The sequence below is a fragment of the Lucilia sericata genome, unplaced genomic scaffold (genome assembly GCF_015586225.1).
Source record: "Lucilia sericata isolate MDLA Ls3-8-SP2 unplaced genomic scaffold, ASM1558622v1 Contig003062F_arrow, whole genome shotgun sequence".
Lineage (NCBI taxonomy): Eukaryota > Metazoa > Arthropoda > Insecta > Diptera > Calliphoridae > Lucilia > Lucilia sericata.
Window position 1 is genome coordinate 6,879 of NW_023996673.1, and position 22,403 is coordinate 29,281.

General features: G+C 28.1%; 1 protein-coding gene across 1 annotated transcript; it reads left to right on the forward strand.

Annotated features, from left to right (window-relative positions):
• Positions 1-814: 814 nt before the first annotated feature.
• LOC119614568 (laccase-4-like) lies at positions 815-22,380 on the forward strand. The gene is made up of 7 exons (XM_037970679.1): positions 815-1,093; positions 2,456-2,931; positions 13,347-13,531; positions 17,043-17,241; positions 17,301-17,513; positions 20,590-20,820; positions 20,886-22,380. The coding sequence occupies exons 1-7, from the start codon at positions 912-914 to the stop codon at positions 21,032-21,034; spliced, it is 1,635 nt and encodes a 544-aa protein (XP_037826607.1). The 5' UTR covers positions 815-911; the 3' UTR covers positions 21,035-22,380.
• Positions 22,381-22,403: the final 23 nt, after the last annotated feature.

Below are 22,403 nucleotides of genomic sequence, written 5' to 3' on the forward strand. Positions count from 1 at the left end.
GAACTAGAACTGAACTAGAACTGAACTAGAACTGAACTAGAACTGAACTAGAACTGAACTAGAATTGAACTAGAACTGAACTAAAACTGAACTAGAACTGAACTAGAACTGACCTAGAACAAAACTAGAACTGAACAATTACTTTTAATTGTATTGTAATTGAAGCTTACCAATTACAATTACTTGTAATTGTAATTTAGGTATAACTAATTACAAGTTACATACGTGTAATCATAAAGAACGAAATTCACAATTACAAGTAATTGTAATTAGAAATTGTTCAATTCCAAATAAAAGTTATTGTAATTGTCAAAACTTCAATTACAATTTAATGTAATTGCAATTGGTAAATGTAATCATTAACCGCTAAGCCTAAGAAATACATATATTTTTGATGCCTTTCCTTTGATATACATTATACCTCATCTTATAACAATAAAACCAACAAAAAGATTAAATAGTTTTTAAGAAAAGAAAGTGACATAAGTTAAAATAAGTTTTTAACTTTTCCCTTTAAGATTTATAATGCAAAATTACAGGAAACATTATAATTTTTTTTTTTTTAAGTTATGAATTAATAATACAATACACCCACTATGAGATGAAAATATTGCTATAAACAAATGCAGCTGTTTGCCGTAAACCCACTTTAAACATTTGTGAAAATAATACTTTTTTTTCGAAAACAATTAAACATAAAATTTTATTATTTCATTTGTATTTCTTTACATCTTTATTTTATTCACAAACATTTAGATTTTCTCACCTAAATTATTTATTTTTATTTTATTTAATTTTATTCTCACAGAGCATGTCAAGTTTGCACACCCAATGCCACCAACACAGTATGGTCTCATTGTCAATGCGTTTTAGCCGATGGTGTTGAACGTGGTATTTTAACTGCCAATCGTATGATACCCGGTCCCAGTATACAAGTGTGTGAAAATGATAAAGTTGTCATCGATGTTGAGAATCATATGGAGGGTATGGAAGTCACTATTCATTGGCACGGTATCTGGCAACGTGGCTCACAGTATTATGATGGTGTACCGTTTGTAACACAATGTCCCATTCAACAGGGTAATACATTCCGGTAAGTTGGGGGATTTCTTTTTTTATATTGAAAATTTTAAATCGATCAACGATAAGTTTTCTATTGAATGCTTTATCAACGATCAGATTTCTATAGAAAACTTTTTCAACGATCAGTTTTCTATAGAAAACTTTATCATCGATCAGTTATCTATAGAAAACTTTATCATCGATCAGTTTTCTATAGAAAACTCTATCATCGATCAGTTTTCTATAGAAAACTTTATCATCGATCAGTTTTCTATAGAAAACTCTATCATCGATGAGTTTTCTATAGAAAACTTTATCATCGATCAGTTTTCTATAGAAAACTTTATCATCGATCAGTTTTCTATAGAAAACTTTATCATCGATCAGTTTTCTATAGAAAACTTTATCATCGATCAGTTTTCTATAGAAAACTTTATCATCGATCAGTTTTCTATAGAAAACTTTATCATCGATCAGTTTTCTATAGAAAACTTTATCATCGATCAGTTTTCTATAGAAAACTTTATCATCAATCAGTTTTCTATAGAAAACTTTATCATCGATCAGTTTTCTATAAAAAACTTTATCATCGATCAGTTTTCTATAGAAAACTTTATCATCGATTAGTTTTCTTTCGAAAACTTTATCATCGATCAGTTTTCTATAGAAAACTTTATTATCGATCAGTTTTCTATAGAAAACTTTATCATTGATCAGTTTTCTATAGAAAACTTTATCATCGATCAGTTTTCTATAGAGAACTTTATCATCGATCAGTTTTCTATAGAAAACTTTATCATCGATCAGTTTTCTATAGAAAACTTTATCATCGATCAATTTTCTATAGAAAACTTTATCATCCATCAGTTTTCTATAGAAAACTTTATCATCGATCAGTTTTCTATAGAAAACTTTATCATCGATCAGTTTTCTATCGATCAGTTTTCTATAAAAAACTTTATCATCGATCAGTTTTCTATAAAAAAAACTTTATCTTCGATCAGTTTTCTATAGAAAACTTTATCATAGATCTGTTTTCTATGGAAAACTTTAGTATCGATCAGTTTTCTATGGAAAACTTTAGCATCGATCAGTTTTCTACAGAAAACTTTATCATCGATCAGTTTTCTATAGGAAACTTTATCATCGATCAGTTTTCTATAGAAATCTTCATCGTAGATCAGTTTTCCATAGAAATCTTCATCATCGATCAGTTTTCTATAGAAAACTTTATCATCGATCGATCAGTTATCTAGAGAAATCTTTATCATCGATCGATCAGTTATCTAGAGAAATCTTTATAATCGATCGATCAGTTTTCTATGAAATCCTTATCATCGATCAGTTTCTTCCAGTAAATTAACAAATTCCTTTCAATTTCTTTCTATTCCAGTTATCAATGGACCGGTAATGCTGGTACTCACTTCTGGCACGCTCACACAGGTCTGCAAAAATTAGACGGTCTCTATGGCAGTATTGTTGTAAGACAGCCACCATCACGTGATCCCAACTCTCATCTGTATGACTTTGATTTGACCACTCATATTATGTTGATCAGTGATTGGTTGCATGAAGATGCTGCCGAACGTTATCCTGGTCGTTTAGCTGTCAATACCGGTCAAGATCCCGAATCTCTATTGATCAATGGTAAAGGTCAATTCCGCGATCCCAATACTGGTTTCATGACAAATACCCCCTTGGAAATATTCACTATTACACCTGGTCGCCGTTATCGTTTCCGTATGATCAATGCATTCGCTTCGGTGTGTCCAGCACAAGTAACAATTGAAGGTCATGGTTTGACAGTTATTGCTACAGATGGTGAAGCAGTACATCCGGTTGATGTGAATACGATTATATCGTTCTCTGGTAAGTGGTGTTATTGTTTTTGTTTTTATTTTTTTCTATTTACAAAAATTTGCATAATTTTTTTGTTGTAATGTTCTAGTATTACAATTATTTTATTTATTTGCAATAAAAGTCAAGTAAATTGTTTGGAGAGAAAAAGAAAATAAATCCGTATTTGTCATTTAGCATTTAGCGAGACAATGACATGGTGGTGGCAGAAAATTTACATAAATAAATAAACATGAATAAATGGACACAGTGGGTTGAGTTTGAAGAAATACAAACAAAGAAATATATTCTTAAATCACATGATTCTATATTTCTTAACTGCCCTAAAGTATGCAACATTTTAATGTAGATAATATCAAGAGTAAGTTCGTGGAATATTCTCGAATAAAAATTTGATAATAGTTTATTAAAAGTTTTAAACTTCTAAATTTTCTCCTCTAATTCTATAACAAATTTGCTACAACCCACTGTTAAATATTACAATTTAAAATTTTTTTAATTTGCATATGATTGTAAATTGTTTTTACACCCTCTTTTAGTTGCAAATTTTTTAAACAAACAAATATCTGCTTATGTTTATCAATATTTTAATTTATTTAAGTTTTTAAATATAATTACATTAATGCTAATGCTTTAAGCTTTAAGATTTTTTCCACAAATATTTCTTTTTCATGCTTTTTTAAAACTAAAATAAACAAAAACATTTGTTGCTTCAACAATTTAGTTTTTTTTTTTTGTATAATATACAACTATTTCCTTTAAACAAAAGCGAAACTTTTCAACTGATTTTGTATTTCGAACACATGTTTGTTGGAGTGGGCTTTTGCTATTCACACATAGTTTCTTAATGAAGTGAGCTACAGCATGCATAAAACGCAAAATTAAATTAAAGGAAATGTTTGAAAAAATACGGATTAAAATAGTCTAGGGCTTCTTTATCATGGATCATCACCGATTTTAAACATATGGTTTTCTATAGAAGTTTTCTAATCGGTTAGTATTCTCTATAAACATACCTTATCAAAAAGATTTATATAATACAAAATTATGATTGATCAGTTTTTTATAGAAAACTTTATCAACGATCAGTTTTCTATAGAAAACCTAATCATCGATCAGTTTTTTATAGAAACCTTTATCATCGTTTTCAGTTTTCCATAGAAAACTTTATCATCGATCAGTTTTCTATAGAAACCTTTATCATCGTTTTCAGTTTTCTATACAAAACATTATGATCGATCAGTTTTCTATATAAAACTTTATGATCGATCAGTTTTCTATAGAAAACTTTATCATCGATCAGAAAACTTAATAATCGATCAATTTTCTATAGAAAACTTTATCATCGTTTTCAGTTTTCTATAGAAAACTTTATCATCGCTTTTAGTTGTCTATAGAAAACATTATCATCGATCAGTTTTCTATAGAAAACTTTATGATCGATCAGTTTTCTATAAAAAACTTTATGATCGATCAGTTTTCTATAGAAAACTTTAATATCGATCAGTTTTCTATAAAAGACTTTAATATCGATCAGTTTTCTATAGAAAACTTTATCATCGTTTTCAGTTTTCCATAGAAAACTTAATCATCCACCAGCTTTCTATATAAAACTTAATCATCGATCAGCTTTCTATAGAAAACTTAATCATTGATCAGTTTTCTATAGAAAACTTAATAATCGATCAGTTTTCTATAGAAAACTTAATCATCGATCAGTTTTCTATAAAAAACTTAATCATCGATCAGTTTTCTATAGAAAACTTAATCATCGATCAGTTTTCTAAAGAAAACTTTATCATCAAACAGTTTTCTAGAGAAAACTTAATCACCGATCACTGATTCTATAGATAACTTAATCACCGATCAGTTTTCTATAGAAAACTTAATCTCCAATCAGTTTTCTATAGAAAACTTTAATATCGATCAATTTTCTATAGAAAACTTAATCACCGATCAGTTTTCTATAGAAAACTTTAATATCGATCAGTTTTCTATAGAAAACTTTATTATCGATCAGTTTTTAGAAAACTTTACTATCGATCAGCTTACTATAGAAAGCTTTGTCATCAATCAGTTTTCGATAGAAAACTTTATCATCGATCAATTTTCTATAGAAAACTTGATCATCGATCAGTTTTCTATAGAAAACTTTATCATCGAACAATTTTCTATAGAAAACTTTATCATCGATCAGTTTTCTATATAAAACTTTATCATCGATCAGTTTTCTATATAAAACTTTAGCATCGATCAGTTTTCTATAGAAAACTTTATCATCGATCAGTTTTATATAGAATACTTTAATATCGATCAGTTTTATATAGAAAACTTTAATATCGATCAGTTTTCTATAGAAAACTTTATGATCGATCAGTTTCTATTGAAAACTTTATCACCAATCAATTTTCTATGGAAAATTTAATCGTCGATCAGTTTTCTATAGAAAACTAAATCATCGATCAGTTTTCTATAGAAAACTTAATCATCGATCAGTTTTCTATAGAAAACTTAATCATCGATCAGTTTTCTTTAGGAAACTTTATCGTCGATCAGTTTTCTATAGAAAACTTTATCACCGATCAGTTTTCTATAGAAAACTTTATCATCGATCAGTTTTCTATAGAAAACTTTATGATCGATCAGTTTTCTATAGAAAACTTTATGATCGATCAGTTTTCCATAGAAATCAATATCATCGATCAATTGTCTATATAAAATTTTGTCATCGATCTGATTTCTATAATAATCTTTATTGTCGATCAGTTTTCTGTAGTAGACTTTGTTATCGATTTCATTTCTATAGAATCATCGATCGGTTTTCTGTAGAAAACTTTATTATCAATCAGTTTTCTATAGAAAACTTAATCATCGATCAGTTTTCTATAGAAAACTTAATCATCGATCAGTTTTCTATAGAATACTTTATTATCGATCAGTTTTCTATAGATCAGTTTTTTTAAAGATAATTTTATAATCGGTCACTTTTCTATATTAAACTTTACGATCAATCAGTTTTTTAAAGAAAACTTTATCATCGATCAGTTTTCTTAGCAAATTTGTTTAGCATTTCAACAAGTCGTTGTTTATTAAATTTTCTTAACACTTTTACTTATTAGTTTTTTTTTTTGCAAATAGTTGTTGTTGTTTTTTTGCTTGTATTGATTGTACTAGATATTATGCACCAATTGTTTTTTGTTGTTAAATAAAATTCATTTAATAAAATGCATGATTTCTTTAAATAACAACTAAATAACAACACGTTGGTTAGCAGAAAAAAAAAAGTGAAAAATTTTACAATAAGAAAATGAAAACTTACAAAGGCAAATAGAGAAAAATTTTATATAAAATAAATAAAATGAAATCAATAAAATATATAATAAAATTTTAGAAGGGGTTTAACACAGCTTGCTGTAGATGGAACTTCCAGAAACTGTTTAGATCTTAACTCCTTCCATATAACAACATTTCAATTCCATTTTCAACTATTTTCTGAAAATATTACTCTTAAAACATTTGAAACCCCGATTTTTATTAACTGCCTTAAAGTATGCAATTTCTGTTGAATTCAATTTTAACTTTAAATGAATAGCATACTTAAAGAAACTGTGAGATAATAAGTTCCGGGAATATTCACGAAAATTATTGAATTCAAATTTTTGTGTATATTTTTAAAGAATTTTCATAAACATATTAATTTTAATAGAAATTTTGATCAATCAATAACGTTTACTCTGTAGTTTCTGAAGATTTGGCAATAATTCCCTTAATTTTTTGAACCTAAACTAAACTTAAAACTATTATATTACAACATTAAGAAAAAACACACATTAGAAACCCAACCTCTTAAATAACACCTTATCTAATCTCAGCCCTTCCTAAATTGCACCAAAAACCTTGACATTTCTTTCCACCAATTAATAATAATAAGATTGTATTAAACTTATTAACTATTAAATATGACTTTGAAAATTAAAGTTTAAACTAAAAAAAAACGTTATGGAATTAGTACTTGACCATGACTTTAAAATCTATGTTAATCACTTAATAATGAAAGCTAAAAAAAAACAACATTGCCACCTTTTGCGGCAATAAAATGCGCTAAAATTATGAATTATTGTAACAAATTTAGCGTTAAACTCTATTTGTCATAATAGTGACAGAGACGTTGAGTCAAGTTGTTAATTTAGTTAAAGATAAAACTATAATTTAAAAGAAATACCTCTTTGTCTTAAAACGCCCTTTATTTTAGAGGTAAAACACAAAACTATAACAAGAAGTAAATGATAATTATATTTCTAACAACTAAATTATAAATTTTGTAATAAATTGTACAACATTTGTTGAATTTATTTAAGATAAATTGTATTGCAAGTGCAATGAAAAAATCTAATTGAAAGTGAAAAAAAAAAGATATCTAAGAGATTTATAACTTGATTATTAATAACAATTTGTTATAGTTTATTATTGTTATTATTTGTTTTAATATTAATCTAAAATAATTAATTTTATTGCTAAACCCTTTACTCAGAGTTATGGGCGCATAAAAGTTTATCATTCAGTTTGTAATTTTAACTGTTCTAGTTTCCTAAATATAGTGCAGACCCTTTTTATGTAGACGATGGACTTTATAAAGGGACCAAGTCTATCTCTATAAAGCATACGTTCGAACACTAGTAGCAGTAAGCTAATTAGTATTGTACTAGTTATATTAACACGACGGATCCGATTTCCAACATAACCTCTACTATGATTCATTACATAAGGTTTATTATCGTCGTTTTTAAAATCTCGCCAAATACAGGGTACTTAAGTTCTGCCTTAACCTAATACAACCCTCATTTTAAAAAACTTCAACAATAGTTTTGTACATATAAAGTCATTAAAATTGTTAAATTATTTATAATAGAATTAAAATTAAAAAAAAACTTAAACTTGACCTCTTAAAGAGTTTTTCTAAATACACACCTGAAAGTTTTACTCAAAGCTTTGCTATGTTCTAATGGTAATTATAAAATACCGGGGGGATGTTTTATTATGTCTAGAGTTTACAATGTTTGTAAAGAATTCAATAAAAGTGAAAGGTAGTAAATAATCCCAATAGGAAATTGTTATGAAATGACTTAATTTGTATCCACTGGAAGGGTGAATAATGAATTCTTTCTGATATGTTTAATATCTCAAAACACTGGTCCCTACCATTAAATTGCTATATGAATCACTTTTCATCAAAATTTAACGAAGTTCCTTCCAAAATCTCACTCATTAACATTGATCATATTTCTATGGAAAACTTTATTATCGAACACTTTATTATCGAGTAGTTTTCTTGATTATCGATCACTTTTCTATAGAAAACTTGATCATCGATCAGTTTCTAATAGAACACTTTACATCGATCAGTTTTCTATAAAAAACTTTCTATAGAGCACATTATCATTGATCAGTTTTCTATAGAAAACTTTATAATCTACCACTTTTCTATAGATAACTTTATCATTGATCTATTTTTAATAGAACACTTAACAGTTTTCTATAGAAAACTTAAACATCTAACAGTTTTCTATAGAAAACAATATTATCGACCACTTTTCTATAGATAACTTTAGTTTTCTATAGAAAACTTGATCCCCGATCAGTTCTTAATAGAACACTTTATCATCGATCAGATTTTATAAAAAAAAACTTTATATTCGATCACTTTTCTATAGAAAACTTTATCATCGATCAGTTTTTAATAGAACATTTTATAATCGATCACTTTTCTGTAGAAAACTTTATCATCGATCACTTTTCTATAGAAAACTTTATCATCGATCACTTTTCTATAGAAAACTTTATCATCGATCACTTTTCTATAGAAAACTTTATCATCGATCACTTTTCTATAGAAAACTTTATCATCGATCACTTTTCTATAGAAAACTTTATCATCGATCACTTTTCTATAGAAAACTTTATCATCGATCACTTTTCTATAAAAAACTTTATCATCGATCACTTTTCTATAGAAAACTTTATCATCGATCAGTTTTTAATAGAACATTTTATAATCGATCACTTTTCTATAGAAAACTTTATCATCGATCACTTTTTTATAGAAAACTTTATCATCGATCACTTTTCTATAGAAAACTTTATCATCGATCACTTTTCTATAGAAAACTTTATCATCGATCACTTTTCTATAGAAAACTTTATCATCGATCACTTTTCTATACAAAACCTTATCATCGATCAGTTTTCTATAGAAAACTTTATCATCGATCAGTTTTCTATAGAAAACTTTATCATCTATCAGTTTTCTATAAAAAACTTTATCATCGATCAGTTTTCTATAGAAAACTTTATCATCGATCAGTTTCTAATAGAAAACTTTATCATCTATCAGTTTTCTATAGAAAACTTCAACATCGAGTAGTTTTCTATAGAAAACTTTATAAACGATCAGTTTCTATAGAAAACTTTATAAACGATCAGTTTTCTATAGCAAACTTTACAAACGATCAGTTTTCTATAGAAAACTTTATAAACGATCAGTTTTCTATAGAAAACTTTATCAACGATCAGTTTTCTATAGGAAACTTTATCAACGATAAATTTTCTATAGAAAACTTTATCAACAATCAGTTTTCTATAGAAAACTTTATCAACGATCAGTTTTCTATAGAAAACTTTATCAACGATCAGTTTTCTGTAGAAAATTTTATCAACGATCAGTTTTCTATATAAAACTTTATCGTCGATCAGTTTTCTATGGAAACTTTATCAACGATCAGTTTTCTATAAAAAAAACTTTATCAACGATCAGTTTCTATAAAAAAACTTTATCATCGATCAGTTTTCTATAGAAAACTTGATCATCAATCGGTTTCTAATAGAAAACTTGATCATCAATCAGTTTCTAATAGAAAACTTTATCATCGATCAGTTTTCTATAGAAAACTTGATCATCGATCAGTTTCTAATAGAAAACTTTATCATCGATCAGTTTTCTATAGAAAACTTTATCATCGATCAGTTTTCTATAGAAAACTTGATCATCGATCAGTTTCTAATAGAAAACTTTATCATCGATCAGTTTTCTATAGAAATCTTTATCATCGATCAGTTTTCTATAGAAAACTTTATCATCGATCAGTTTTCTACAGAAAACTTAATCATCGATCAAACTTTATTAAACTTTATTATCGATCAGTTTTTTTATAGAAAACTTTATCAAGTTCAGGACTGACAAATAGTTGCATTACTACGAATAGTATTTTTTGAATCCCTTTAAAAATTTTTAAATTTGCTGCAATATCAATTAAACTTTTACATCCAATAATTCTCACGCTTATTTTGTCCATTTTGTATCTCTAAGCTGGGCAGCTTTAATTTATCTTAAAATTTTCATTAAAACATATTTATTTACTAATTAACTGGGTGTGAGTCAATTTGTTTTCCTAATGAGCGAAATAGTACATTAAATGCATTTCTTAATTAACATTTGCTAATCCCAACTAATTGCTAATTTCTCTGTTTTTAATAAATTTTATATAAAATAAAAGCAACAAGAAAATAACTTCCAACTGACATCTCAAAAACTAATCCATCAACATCAATCAGCCATCAATTAGATTGACAAATCTGTCTTGAAACCTTAAAGAAAATGTTTAAACGCAAAAATACTTCAATAACGGTAATCTACTAACTTAATGAAAAAAAGTTATTAATACAAAATGTGTGACAAGATAATTACACAAATCATATTTTTAGCATTAAATAAAAATTACATTTAAATTTTTTTAATATTTTTTTTAACTTAAATTTCCTTAAAATTAAAACAAAAATAAAACTTTAATACAAACGTAAAACCCCCGACTTAAACCTCAAACACTCACAAAAATCCCCAAACAATTTTTATAATAATTAATTTATAACAAATAATTTCGTTTAATAAGTAATCACAAATAATTTAATCTTGTATATGTAACAATTTCATTTAGTAGCTTAATATTATAGCGTTGATTCGGCGGCCTACTACGTGTTGCTACTACTATTACATTTGTCATAAAATATTTCGAATTCATTTTAACTGGCGGCTAGAGCCGCAAAAATTGTGTGCGGCATAGAGTCTTTGTATTTGTTATTGCAATCAATACTTTCGTTATTATTATTATTTAATGTATTTATTTGTTTATTGTTCAATTTTGTGGTTTTAATTTAAAATGTATTTTTGAATGGAAATTTTGCTAAAAAAAAAAGAATGTGGTTGCGTTCACAAATGAATTTGTTTTGGATTTCTATAGTAATTATGTTTTAATTACAAATTTAAGCTTAAGACGACAAGTAATTGTAAAGATAAATATGTAAATATTTCCTGGAATATAAAGCGAACTAGATTATTAGCATATGGGAAATATTCAATAAATCACTCAAGAAGTGAGTCAAAATCAGTTACTAAAAGTTGATAAAGAAAGAATATTTGAATTTCATATTAAAGGTTTATTTTTAAAACGGAAATTTTATTAAAAAACAAAAAGACAATAGACTTTTGATAAGATTTATATAGACTAGTCCATAGAGTCTATGGAATATACGCATCCATAGGCCAGCCCCTAATCAAGTTTATATACTTGTATAAAAAATAATCCATAAATTTGTTCATATTGGTATCTATATGCTAGTCCAAAGACTTGTCCATATATTAGTCCATAGACTAGTCTACAGATTAGTCCCTTGACTTGTTAATAAACTAATCTAGAGGCTAGTTAATAGACTAATCCATAGTCTAGTACATAGACTTATTAATAAACTAGTCTATAGAACTGTTCATAGACTTGATTATAATCTTGTCAATAGACTTGTCTACGAACTTGTCTACAGACTTGTTCATAGATTTTTCTATAGACCTGTCCTTACAGACGTCTATAGACTAGTCCATAAATTGACTAGTACATAGACTTATCTATAGACTATTCTGTAGCATATTCCATAGACTACTATATAGACTGTGTAATAGACTAATTAATAGATTAGACTTGTCTATTGACTAGTCAATAGGCTTGTCTATAGAATTGTCCATTAACTTATCTATATACTACACTATAGACTTTTCTATAGACTACTCTATAAACCTATCCATTGACTAATCCATAAACTTGCCTAAAGAACATAGACTCGTCTAATCCTTGTCTACATACTAGTCCCTTGACTTGTCTATAGACTAACCCATAGACTATTCAATAGTCTTGCTTATATACTGGATTAAGAACTAGTCCATAGTCCTAACTATAAACTAGATTAAAGACTAGTCCATAGACTTCACTATAGTCTAGTCCATAGACTATATATTAGTCCACATACCTGTCTATAGATTACTCCATAGACTTGTCTAATCCTTGTCTATATACTAGTCCCTTGACTTGTCTATACACTAGTATATACTATATAGTCTAGTCCATTGTCTATATACTATATAGTCTAGTCCATAGACTTATATATAAACTGGTTTATGGACTAGTCCATAATCCTAACAACAGACTAAACTTAGACTTGACTGTAGTCCATAGACTTATCTATATACTACACCATAAACTTCTCTTTAGTATTTGGACTAGACTATAGACTTAACTATATACTAGTACATAGACTTGGCTATAGAGTGTTCTATAGACTTGACTATAGACTAGTCCATAGACTTGACTATAGGCTTGTCCATTGGATTAACTATATAGTAGGTTCATATACTAATCCATAGACTCGTCTATGGACTACTCCATAGACTTCTGTCTAATCCTTGTCTATATACTAGTCCTTTCACTTGTCTATAGACTAATCTAGACATCTCTATAGAATAGTTCATAAAATTGACTATAGACTAGTCCATAGGCTTGACTATAGAATAGTTCATAGACTTGATTACAGACTAGTCCATAGACTTGACTATAGGCTAGTTCATAGATTTCACTATAGGCTTGTCAATTGTCTTGACTATATAGTAGTCCATAGACTAATACATAGACTTGACTGTAGACTATGTATTAGACTGTCTATATACTAGTCACTTCAATGGTCTATAAACTAATCTAGACTTGCCTATAGAAGTTCATATTCTTAACTATATATATAGGCTAATCCATAGACTTAATACTGAGAAGTCTATAGACTTGACTATAGACAAAACCATAAACTTAACTCTAGACAAATCCAAAGACCTTTCTATTGACTAGTTCCTTTTTTAAAAGTTTGCGAATTACCTTCAATTCAGACTGTCTGATCATTATAGTTTAACATAAATTAATAATCGTTTAAGATGTCATTTTGTGTCGCATGTTAAATAAATTGTTAAAGAAATTTTCTCACCACTCCACATTAATTTATTACAGAACACAATTAATTAAACAATTTTTTTTTTTTTTTTTTTGTTCTTTTTCATCTTACAGGTGAACGTTATGATTTTATTATAACAGCCGATCAACCAGTTGGTGCTTATTGGATACAATTGAGAGGTTTGGGTGAATGTGGTATCAGACGTGCACAACAATTGGCCATATTGCGTTATGCTCGCGGACCCTATCAACCAGCATCAGCGCCACCAACTTATGATGTTGGCATACCACAGGGTGTGGTAAGTAAAAAAAAAACAATTTGTTCTTTTTTTCTTAAATAATTAAATTAATATGTATAACAAAATGTAGTAAATAATTTAGATTAGAACTAGTTGTCTATGTAGGTAAAGTTAAACTAAGCATAAATAGTATTCAAATTGCAAAAAAACAAAATGTTGTTGGCAACTATAAAGGTTTCAGAAAAAACATTAAATAGTTGATAGTTTATAGTTAATAGAATAATAGCTTAATTGTTGTTTAAAGTTATGTTTAGATTTTTTTTACCGTTAGAGTAGGATTCGTTGAAGTATTTATTGCTAAATCATTGATTTTGTTTAAAAGAGCAGTTTTATCTTTTAACGTGGGCTTAAATTGTTAATAATTTATTTCGTTTAACAATTTTATAGTTTTGAGGGAAAAACAAATCGTTATCTACTAAAGTTTGGCTAAATTTTGTGAATTTTAAGGCATTTATTGTTAATAAAATTGATTAGATCAGCTGGTAAATGATGTTTAATATAATGGCAGCCTATAAAGTTAGACACCTTCTACCTACATTAGGTTTAATTTAAGTTATTTTGTTGATTACTTGTATTTCATTTCATTTATATTAACGAAGAGTTTGAAATCATTTTAAACTATAGTTTAAAGGTAAGTACTGGTTTTCATTTCATTTTTATTAAAAGTTTAAGTTTTGTTAAAAAAATTAAAGATAATGTAAATATTTGAATGAAGATAACATGACTGTACATTATACTATATAGACTAGTAGTCTATGAACTAGTTTATGAACAGGTCTATTGACTATTCTAAGGACTAGTCTGTTAACTAGTCTAGTCTCTTGATTAGTTTGTTGAATAGTGTACAGACTAGACCTTTAACTGGTCTATGGACTAGGCTATATATTAATCTATTAACTAGTCTATGGACTAGTCTATTGGCAAGTCTATGGACTATTCTATGGATCAATTTATTGACTTCATTAGTTTGTTGAACAGTCTACAGAATAGTGCCTTGACTAGTCTATAGACTATTCGATTAGATTAGTCTATTGACTAATCTATAGATCATTCTATTGAACTAGTCTATGGACTAGTGTATTGACTAGTCCATGGAATAATACACTGACTAGTCTATTGCCTAGTCTGTTGAATAGTCTACTGACTAGTCCTTAGACAAGTCTATCAACAAGCACATATGTAGATTAGTCTATTGACTCTAACTGGTCTGTGGTCTACTGACTGGTCCTTTGACTAGTCTATGAACTAGGCTATAGATAAGTCTATAGATTAGTCTATTGACTAGCTATAGACTAGTCTATGGACTAGACTAATGAGTCTACGCTATGGACTAATGACTCGTCTATTGACTAGTCTATGGACTAATCCGTTGACTAGTCTCTTGATTAGTTTTTTGAATAGTCTATAGACTAGTCCTTTGACTAGTCTATGGACTAGGCTATAGATTAGTCTTTTGACTAGACTATGGACTAGTCTATTGACTAGTCTATGGACTATTCTATGGACCAATTTATTGACTTGATTAGTTTGTTGAATAGTCTACAGAGTAGTCCTTTGACTAGTCTATAGACTGTGCTATATATTAGTCTATTGACTAATCTATGGACTAGTCTATGGAATGGTACACTGACTGGTCTATTACCTAGTCTGTTGAATAGTCCACTGACTAGTCCTTAGACTAGCCTATGAACTAGGATATAGTTTAGTCTTTGGACTCTATTAACTGGTCTGTTGTCTAATATATTATCTACGCTATGGACTACTGACTAGTCTATCAACTAGGCTATAGATTAGTCTATTGACTATTATATTATCTAGACTATGGAATGGTCAATTGACTAGCCTATAGACTAGTTTATTGACGAATATATGGACAAGTCTATTGACTATCGTATGGACTAGTCAATGGACTAGTCTTTTGATTAGTGTGTTTAATAGTCTAGTGACTAATCTGGGGACTAGGCCACTGGACAAGTATATTGACTATTCTATTGTCTAGACTATGGACTAGTCTATGGACTAGTCTCTTGGCTAGTCTATGGACTGGTCTCTTGGCTAGTCTATGGACTGGTCTATTGAGTAGTCTATGGACTAGACTATCGATTATTCTATTGACTAGTCTATGGACAGTTCTATGGACTAAGCTTTTGATTAGTCTCTTGATTAGTTTGTTGAATAGTCTGCAGACCAATCCTTTGATTAGCCTATAGATTTGTCTATTGACTAGTCTATGGACTAGTATATAGATCATTCTATTGAGTAGTCTATGGACTGGTGTATTGACTAGTCTATGGAATGGTTTAATGACTAGTCTATTGACTAGTCTGTTGAATAGTCTACTGACCCGTCTATGAATTAGGATATAGATTAGGCTATGGACTCGTTTTCTAAATGGTCTGTCTCCTAATCTAGTATATGGGCTAGGCTATAGATTAGTCTATTGACACTTCTCTTATCTAGACTATGGAACGGTCAATTGACTAGTCTATGGACTAGTTTATCGACTAGTCTATGGACTAATATTGATTAGTATATTGAATAGTCTACTCAATAGTCTTTTGACTAGTCTATAGACTTGGCTAGAAAATAGTCTATTGTCTAGTCCATTAACTAATCTATTGACTACTCTATTGTCTTGACTATGAACTAGTCTATTGATTAATCTATTGACTAGTCCATGAACTGGTCTGTTTTCTAGTCTATGGACATGACTATATACTAATCTATGGAGAAATATATTGTCTATTCTATGGTATACTCCATAACCTAGTCTATTGTAGTCTATGAACTAGTCTATTCTAGACTTTTGATTAGTCTAAGCACCACTCTATGGATTTATCTATGGCTAGTCTAGACACTAATGCATGGCTAGTTTATGAACTAGTATATCACCTAGTTTATAAGCTATTCTATTAACTTGTCTATGAACTATTCTATTGGCTTGTTTATTGACAATTCTATGGACTGGTCAATATCGGAAATTTTGATAAATTTAGCAAATATTTTCTCTAAATTTAATATTCAATATTTACATTATCTTTAAAAACTTTATTATTTATTATTTAATAATAATTAATTATAATTTTGTAAATATTTTCAATAAAAAACCTTGTATAAAAATACTTTTTAAAAACCTTTTTAAATATTTATTTTTAAAAAACAATATTTTTCTTTTTTAATTCCATGTAAAATATAAACCACCTTTACCACAACTACCAACCAACACCAAATAAAATAAAAAACCTTAAACCCTATTGTAAAATAATAATAAAAAAAAACCCACCTATTATTACCAACACCCCTACAACACCTGAAAAACGGTGATTGTTGTAAAAAAATATATAAAAATCAAACCATGTAAATATGCACTAAATGCTTTTTTCCAAAAAAAAAAACCCAAATGAAAATGTGTAAAAATTATACAAAAAAACCAAAACTGGCTATAAATTGCACTAAAACTTGAACCATAAACCCTTTTACCCTATATACAAAAATTTTGTTAAAAACAAAGGTTATGAATCCTTTGGATGCCCAATGTAATACCCAACGTAATGATGCCATTTGTGTAAGTCAATTGAAAAATGCTTTGGAAATTGATCGTGGCATTTTGGCGGAAAAACCCGATGTAAAAATCTTCTTGCCCTTCCGTTTCTATTTGTATAGACCCGAAGAGCTGTTCCAGCCTAACACCTATAACAGATTTTGGGTAAGTGGAGGGGAGGTTAAAGTAAATCTTAGTTTCTTTATTAATATTTCTTTTTTATTTTAGTCGCTCCCACTGGTGATCATGTTATTTCATTGATCGATGAAATTTCTTATTTATCGGCTCCTGCACCCTTAACTTCTCAATTCAATGATATTAATCCCGAACAGTTTTGTAACGGTGATAATAGACCAGCTGATTGTGGTCCTAATTGTATGTGTACCCATAAAATCGATATACCCTTGAATGCTGTTGTTGAAGTTGTTCTGGTAGATGAAGGTAAGTGTCTTAACATGAATACCCTTAATATTGCAAATCAATATATGCAAGTTCCTTCCTTTTTAAGTAAAAAACAATAAAAACAACAAAACTTAATAAAACAATTGTACATAATTACACCCCCGCGTTACAGCAAAAAGGTAACAATTTTTAAATGTTTCCGTTGCCCTAACAAAAAAAACTCAATAGCAACAACTAAATACAAACATTAAAAGAAATAAACTCCAACGCATTTTCCATTGTTGAGTTTTAAAAATAATAAAATAAATTTTCGCCGAAAAATTACAATACTGTCTAACACTTAGAAAGAAATAATCATAGCGTACAGTTGGAAAAAAAAGCAAAACAAAACACAACTTTAATCTAAAAGAACCAACACATTTTTTGTTTAAATAACTATAATTTATATGTATATTATTATTGCCGGTCATTTAATATTACGAGTATGATTGTTTTTTGGTTTTTTATATAGTTATAAACAAAAAAAGTTTTTTCTTAGGTTTCTGATTGAAAAAACTAAATAAATAAAATCTATAATTTTCCAAACAATATGAAAAGTATATGAAGTTAGGAGGTACTAAAATGCAAAGTGCTCTAGTTTAACTGAACAGCAATAAAAACACTACTACCAGGGGATTATTGACTATGGTTTGTTAGAAAACCAAACCCAGTTTTATTTTAAAGAGTTTAAAAAAAATAACTATATAAACAATATAAAGTTTATATTATAAACATTTGTTATTGGGTAGGGTGAGAATTAAAGTTTAAGTTAGTTTTGTTTTGAAAAAAAAACTTCCAGAGGTAAAGGAGGTCATGTTTAAAGGAAGAAATAATACGAACTATATAAATAGTACTCAATATGATAGAAGAAGTAAAATTAGAAATATCTAGAAACCAAGAATGTCTCATTTGAATCAGGGCTGGAAAAATCAATAATATTTAAATTTTTGAGTACTTTTTGATATAGAAAAATACCGAATCACTTATGACTTGTATACTAGTCAATAGACTAGTTCATAGACTATCATAGACTGATTAGATAATATACTAATCCATAGACTAGTAGTCTATAGACCAAAGGCTAGTCAGTAGTCTATGAACTAGTCTGTTGACTAGTCTATGGACTAATCTGTGGACAAGTCTGACTTATATATGGACTAGTCAATGTACTAGTCTATTGATTAGTATGTTGAATAGTCTACTGACTAGTTTATTGGCTAGTCTATGGGCTAGGCTAAATATTAAGTCTATGGACAAGTATATGGATGATCTATTCTAGTCTATTGATTAGTATGTTGAATAGACTACTGACTAGTTTATTGGCTAGACTATGGACTTTTCTATTCACTAGTCTATGGGCTATTCTATTAATTAGTCTATGGACAAGTCTATGGACTACTATTGATTAGTATATTGAATAGTCTACTGAGCAGTATTTTGACTAGTCTATGGACTAGGCTAAAAACTACTCTATTGTCTAGTCCATAGACTGGTCTATTGACTACTCTATTGTCTTCAATATGGACTAGTCTATTGTATTCTATGGATTAGTATATTCTAGTCTATTGATTAGTATGTTGAATAGACTACTGTCTAGTCTATTGTCTAGTCTATAGACTAGGCTATATATTAGTCTATTGACTAGTCTATGCATTAGTCTGTTAACTAGTCAATGGACAAGTATATTGATTAATTTATGGACTGGTCTATTCTAGTCCTATTGATTAGTATGTTGAATAGTCTGTTGATAATTCTATGGACTTTTCAATTCACTAGTTTATGGATTATTCTATTAATTAGTCTATGGACTAGTCTGTCCACTAGTCTATCGACTAGTCAATGGACTACTATTGAATAGTACCTTGATTAGAGTTATCAATACCCTGACCTCTAGGGTTGGATCAAAAGAGATTTTGTAAAGGCATTTAAAGGTGATTGTATTAAGTTACAATAGTTCAAAGTTTTAGGTTGTTTTAAAATATTAGTTAGTTAGTTAGTTAGTTAGTTAGTTAGTTAGTTTGTTAGTTAGTAGTTAGTTAGTTAGTTAGTTAGTAGTAGTTAGTTAGTTAGTTAGTTAGTTAGTTAGTTAGTTAGTTAGTTAGTTAGTTAGTTAGTTAGTTAGTTAGTTAGTTAGTTAGTAGTTAGTTAGTTAGTTAGTTAGTTAGTGTTAGTTAGTTAGTTAAGTTAGTGTTAGTTAGTTAGTTAGTTAGTTAGTTAGTTAGTTAGTTAGTTAGTTAGTTAGTTAGTAGTTAGTTAGTTAGTTAGTTAGTTAGTAGTAGTAGTTAGTAGTTAGTTAGTTAGTAGTTAGTTAGTTAGTTAGTTAGTTAGTTAGTTAGTTAGTTAGTTAGTTAGTTCGTTAGTTAGTTAGTTAGTAGTTAGTTAGTAGTTAGTTAGTTAGTTAGTTAGTTAGTTAGTTAGTTAGTTAGTTAGTTAGTTAGTTAGTTAGTTAGTTAGTTAGTTAGTTAGTTAGTAGTTAGTTAGTTAGTTAGTTAGTAGTTAGTTAGTTAGTTAGTTAGTTAGTTAGTTAGTTAGTTAGTTAGTTAGTTAGTAGTTAGTTAGTTAGTTAGTTAGGTTAGTTAGTAGTTAGTAGTTAGTTAGTTAGTTAGTTAGTTAGTTAGTTAGTTAGTTAGTTAGTTAGGTAGTTATTGTTAGTTAGTTAGTTAGTTAGTTAGTTAGTTAGTTAGTAGTTAGTTAGTTAGTTAGTTAGTTTAGTTAGAGTTAGTTAGTTAGTTAGTTAGTTAGTTAGTTAGTTAGTTAGTTAGTGTTAGTTAGTTAGTAGTTAGTTAGTTAGTAGTTAGTTAGTTAGTTAGTTAGTTAGTTAGTTAGTTAGTTAGTTTAAATTAAAGCTTCCCTGGTGGTAGTGCTAAACCTGTTCCACAATTCCGATACATTTCCTAATAATCCCTTGTTTTAGGGACATCCCCTACGCTTATCTTTAGATCAGTTCAGAGACGTTTTAAAGACTTTCAAAATTATGTCAACTGATACCTTCTTAACAGACCTTTTAACAGCAAACTCAACTAAATTTTAACCAAAACTTTTATATAATCTCTTGTTTTTAACCTTTTTCTTTTAGTCCAACAACCCAACTTGTCACATCCCTTCCATTTGCACGGTTACGGTTTCAGTGTAGTGGGTATTGGTCGTTCGCCCGATACTAATGTCAAGAAGATTAACTTGAAACATGCCTTGGATTTGGATAGACGTGGTCTCTTGCACAGACAATACAATTTGCCACCCACCAAAGATACCATTGCGGTGCCAAACAATGGTTATGTGGTACTAAGATTTAGAGCTGATAATCCTGGTAAGTTGGAAGTGAAAGCAATTGTTTATCTATGGCTATAACATTTATTTTCTTTGTTTTTCTAGGTTTCTGGCTATTCCATTGTCATTTCTTGTTCCATATTGTTATTGGTATGAATTTGATTTTGCAAGTGGGTACAAATGCCGATTTGCCACCAATACCACCAGGTTTCCCCACATGTGGTGATCACACGCCTCCTATACCTATTAATTAAATACTTTAATTAAACTAATTAAAACTACCAATTAAAACAAAAAAAAAAACTTATAACAACACAAAAACTAAACTAAATAACAACTAATAGGTGTTAGAGAAAATGATTGACAACAAATAAGATTTTCCCTAAAACGAAAAAAGACATTTGTTGCAGCAATACCATATAACAAATCGAATCATTTTCTAGAGAACACACATGTACAAAGTTTTTAGAAGACATAGACAACAAATAAAAATGTATTATAAATAACTGAAAAAAAAAACTTGAACGAAAAAACTAGAAAAATATCTAAGCAGAAATTTTAAATAAGCTTTAAAGCTTGTTTAAGCTTTAAGCTTAGCGCCTATTTAGGTGTAAATAATGAACATACTCCACTGACTATACAATTATGTATTTGAAATTATTTTATAACTATTATTATTTGCGCTTAAGAAATATATCGGAAGCCTTGTTTTACTCAACCAAGGCTTAATATAAAGCTTAAATATAAACAACTTTAGCTACTTGTAAAAAAAGCCATTTATAACAGAACACAAAGCTGTTTTTATTTAAGCTTTAGCAGCCATTTTTAAAAAGGTTTTTCTTATATATTTTTAAAAAAAACTTTAAGGAAATTATTTATAATTATTTCCCAGCGCAATAGTCATAAAACTATGAATTATTTTTTAAACATTTTTTAACTCGAGTACACTTTACCACAAAATATAGTTAATTTTTATTTTTTCAAAAATATTAAAAAAAATTCTTTTGTTTGTAAATTAAGAAAATTTTCTTTACTTTTATAATAATTTGTCCCTTTTCTAATTTTTATTTGTATGTATTAATTGCAAAATTTTCTTTTCCCATTTTTTTCTCTCTGTGTATAGTTTCTGTTAAGTAATTTGTACTTGTATGTATTTTTTTTTTTTTTTTGCTCTTAGTGTATATTTTATTATTTAAATTTTTAAATACAGAACTGCAATAGTTTATGTTTATTAATAATTATTTTTTTTTTTTTTTTAAGTTTTTTACTTTTGTAAAAAATGTTTAAAAATATTATAACCCTTAAAATACTCCTTCCTTTTTTGCCTATTTTTCCTTAAATTGTTTGTATTAATTTTCGTTTAATTTTTGCACCGCTTATTTAAATGTTAATTTTTTTTATTATTTTTTTATGTTTCTTTTGAAAAATGTTAATAATTTAAACAAAAAAAAAAAAAGAAAAAATCAAATGAGTTAATTGTATAAAGACATGAAAATATTAAATATTATTATATTTTTATACGAATATTACTGCCGTTAATATTAAATTTAATTATTTTTAAAATAAAATAAAAACAAAATAAATTATATTAAAAAAACAACATCATAAATCGTTTAAGTTTGC

Coding starts and splice junctions, on each gene's coding strand:
- LOC119614568 (XM_037970679.1), top strand. CDS start 912: ATGATACCCGGTCCCAGTATACAAGTGTGTGAAAATGATAAAGTTGTC. Junction 13,532..17,042: donor TTGGCATACCACAGGGTGTG/GTAAGTAAAAAA, acceptor TTAAAAACAAAG/GTTATGAATCCTTTGGATGC. Junction 17,514..20,589: donor AGTTGTTCTGGTAGATGAAG/GTAAGTGTCTTA, acceptor TTTTTCTTTTAG/TCCAACAACCCAACTTGTCA.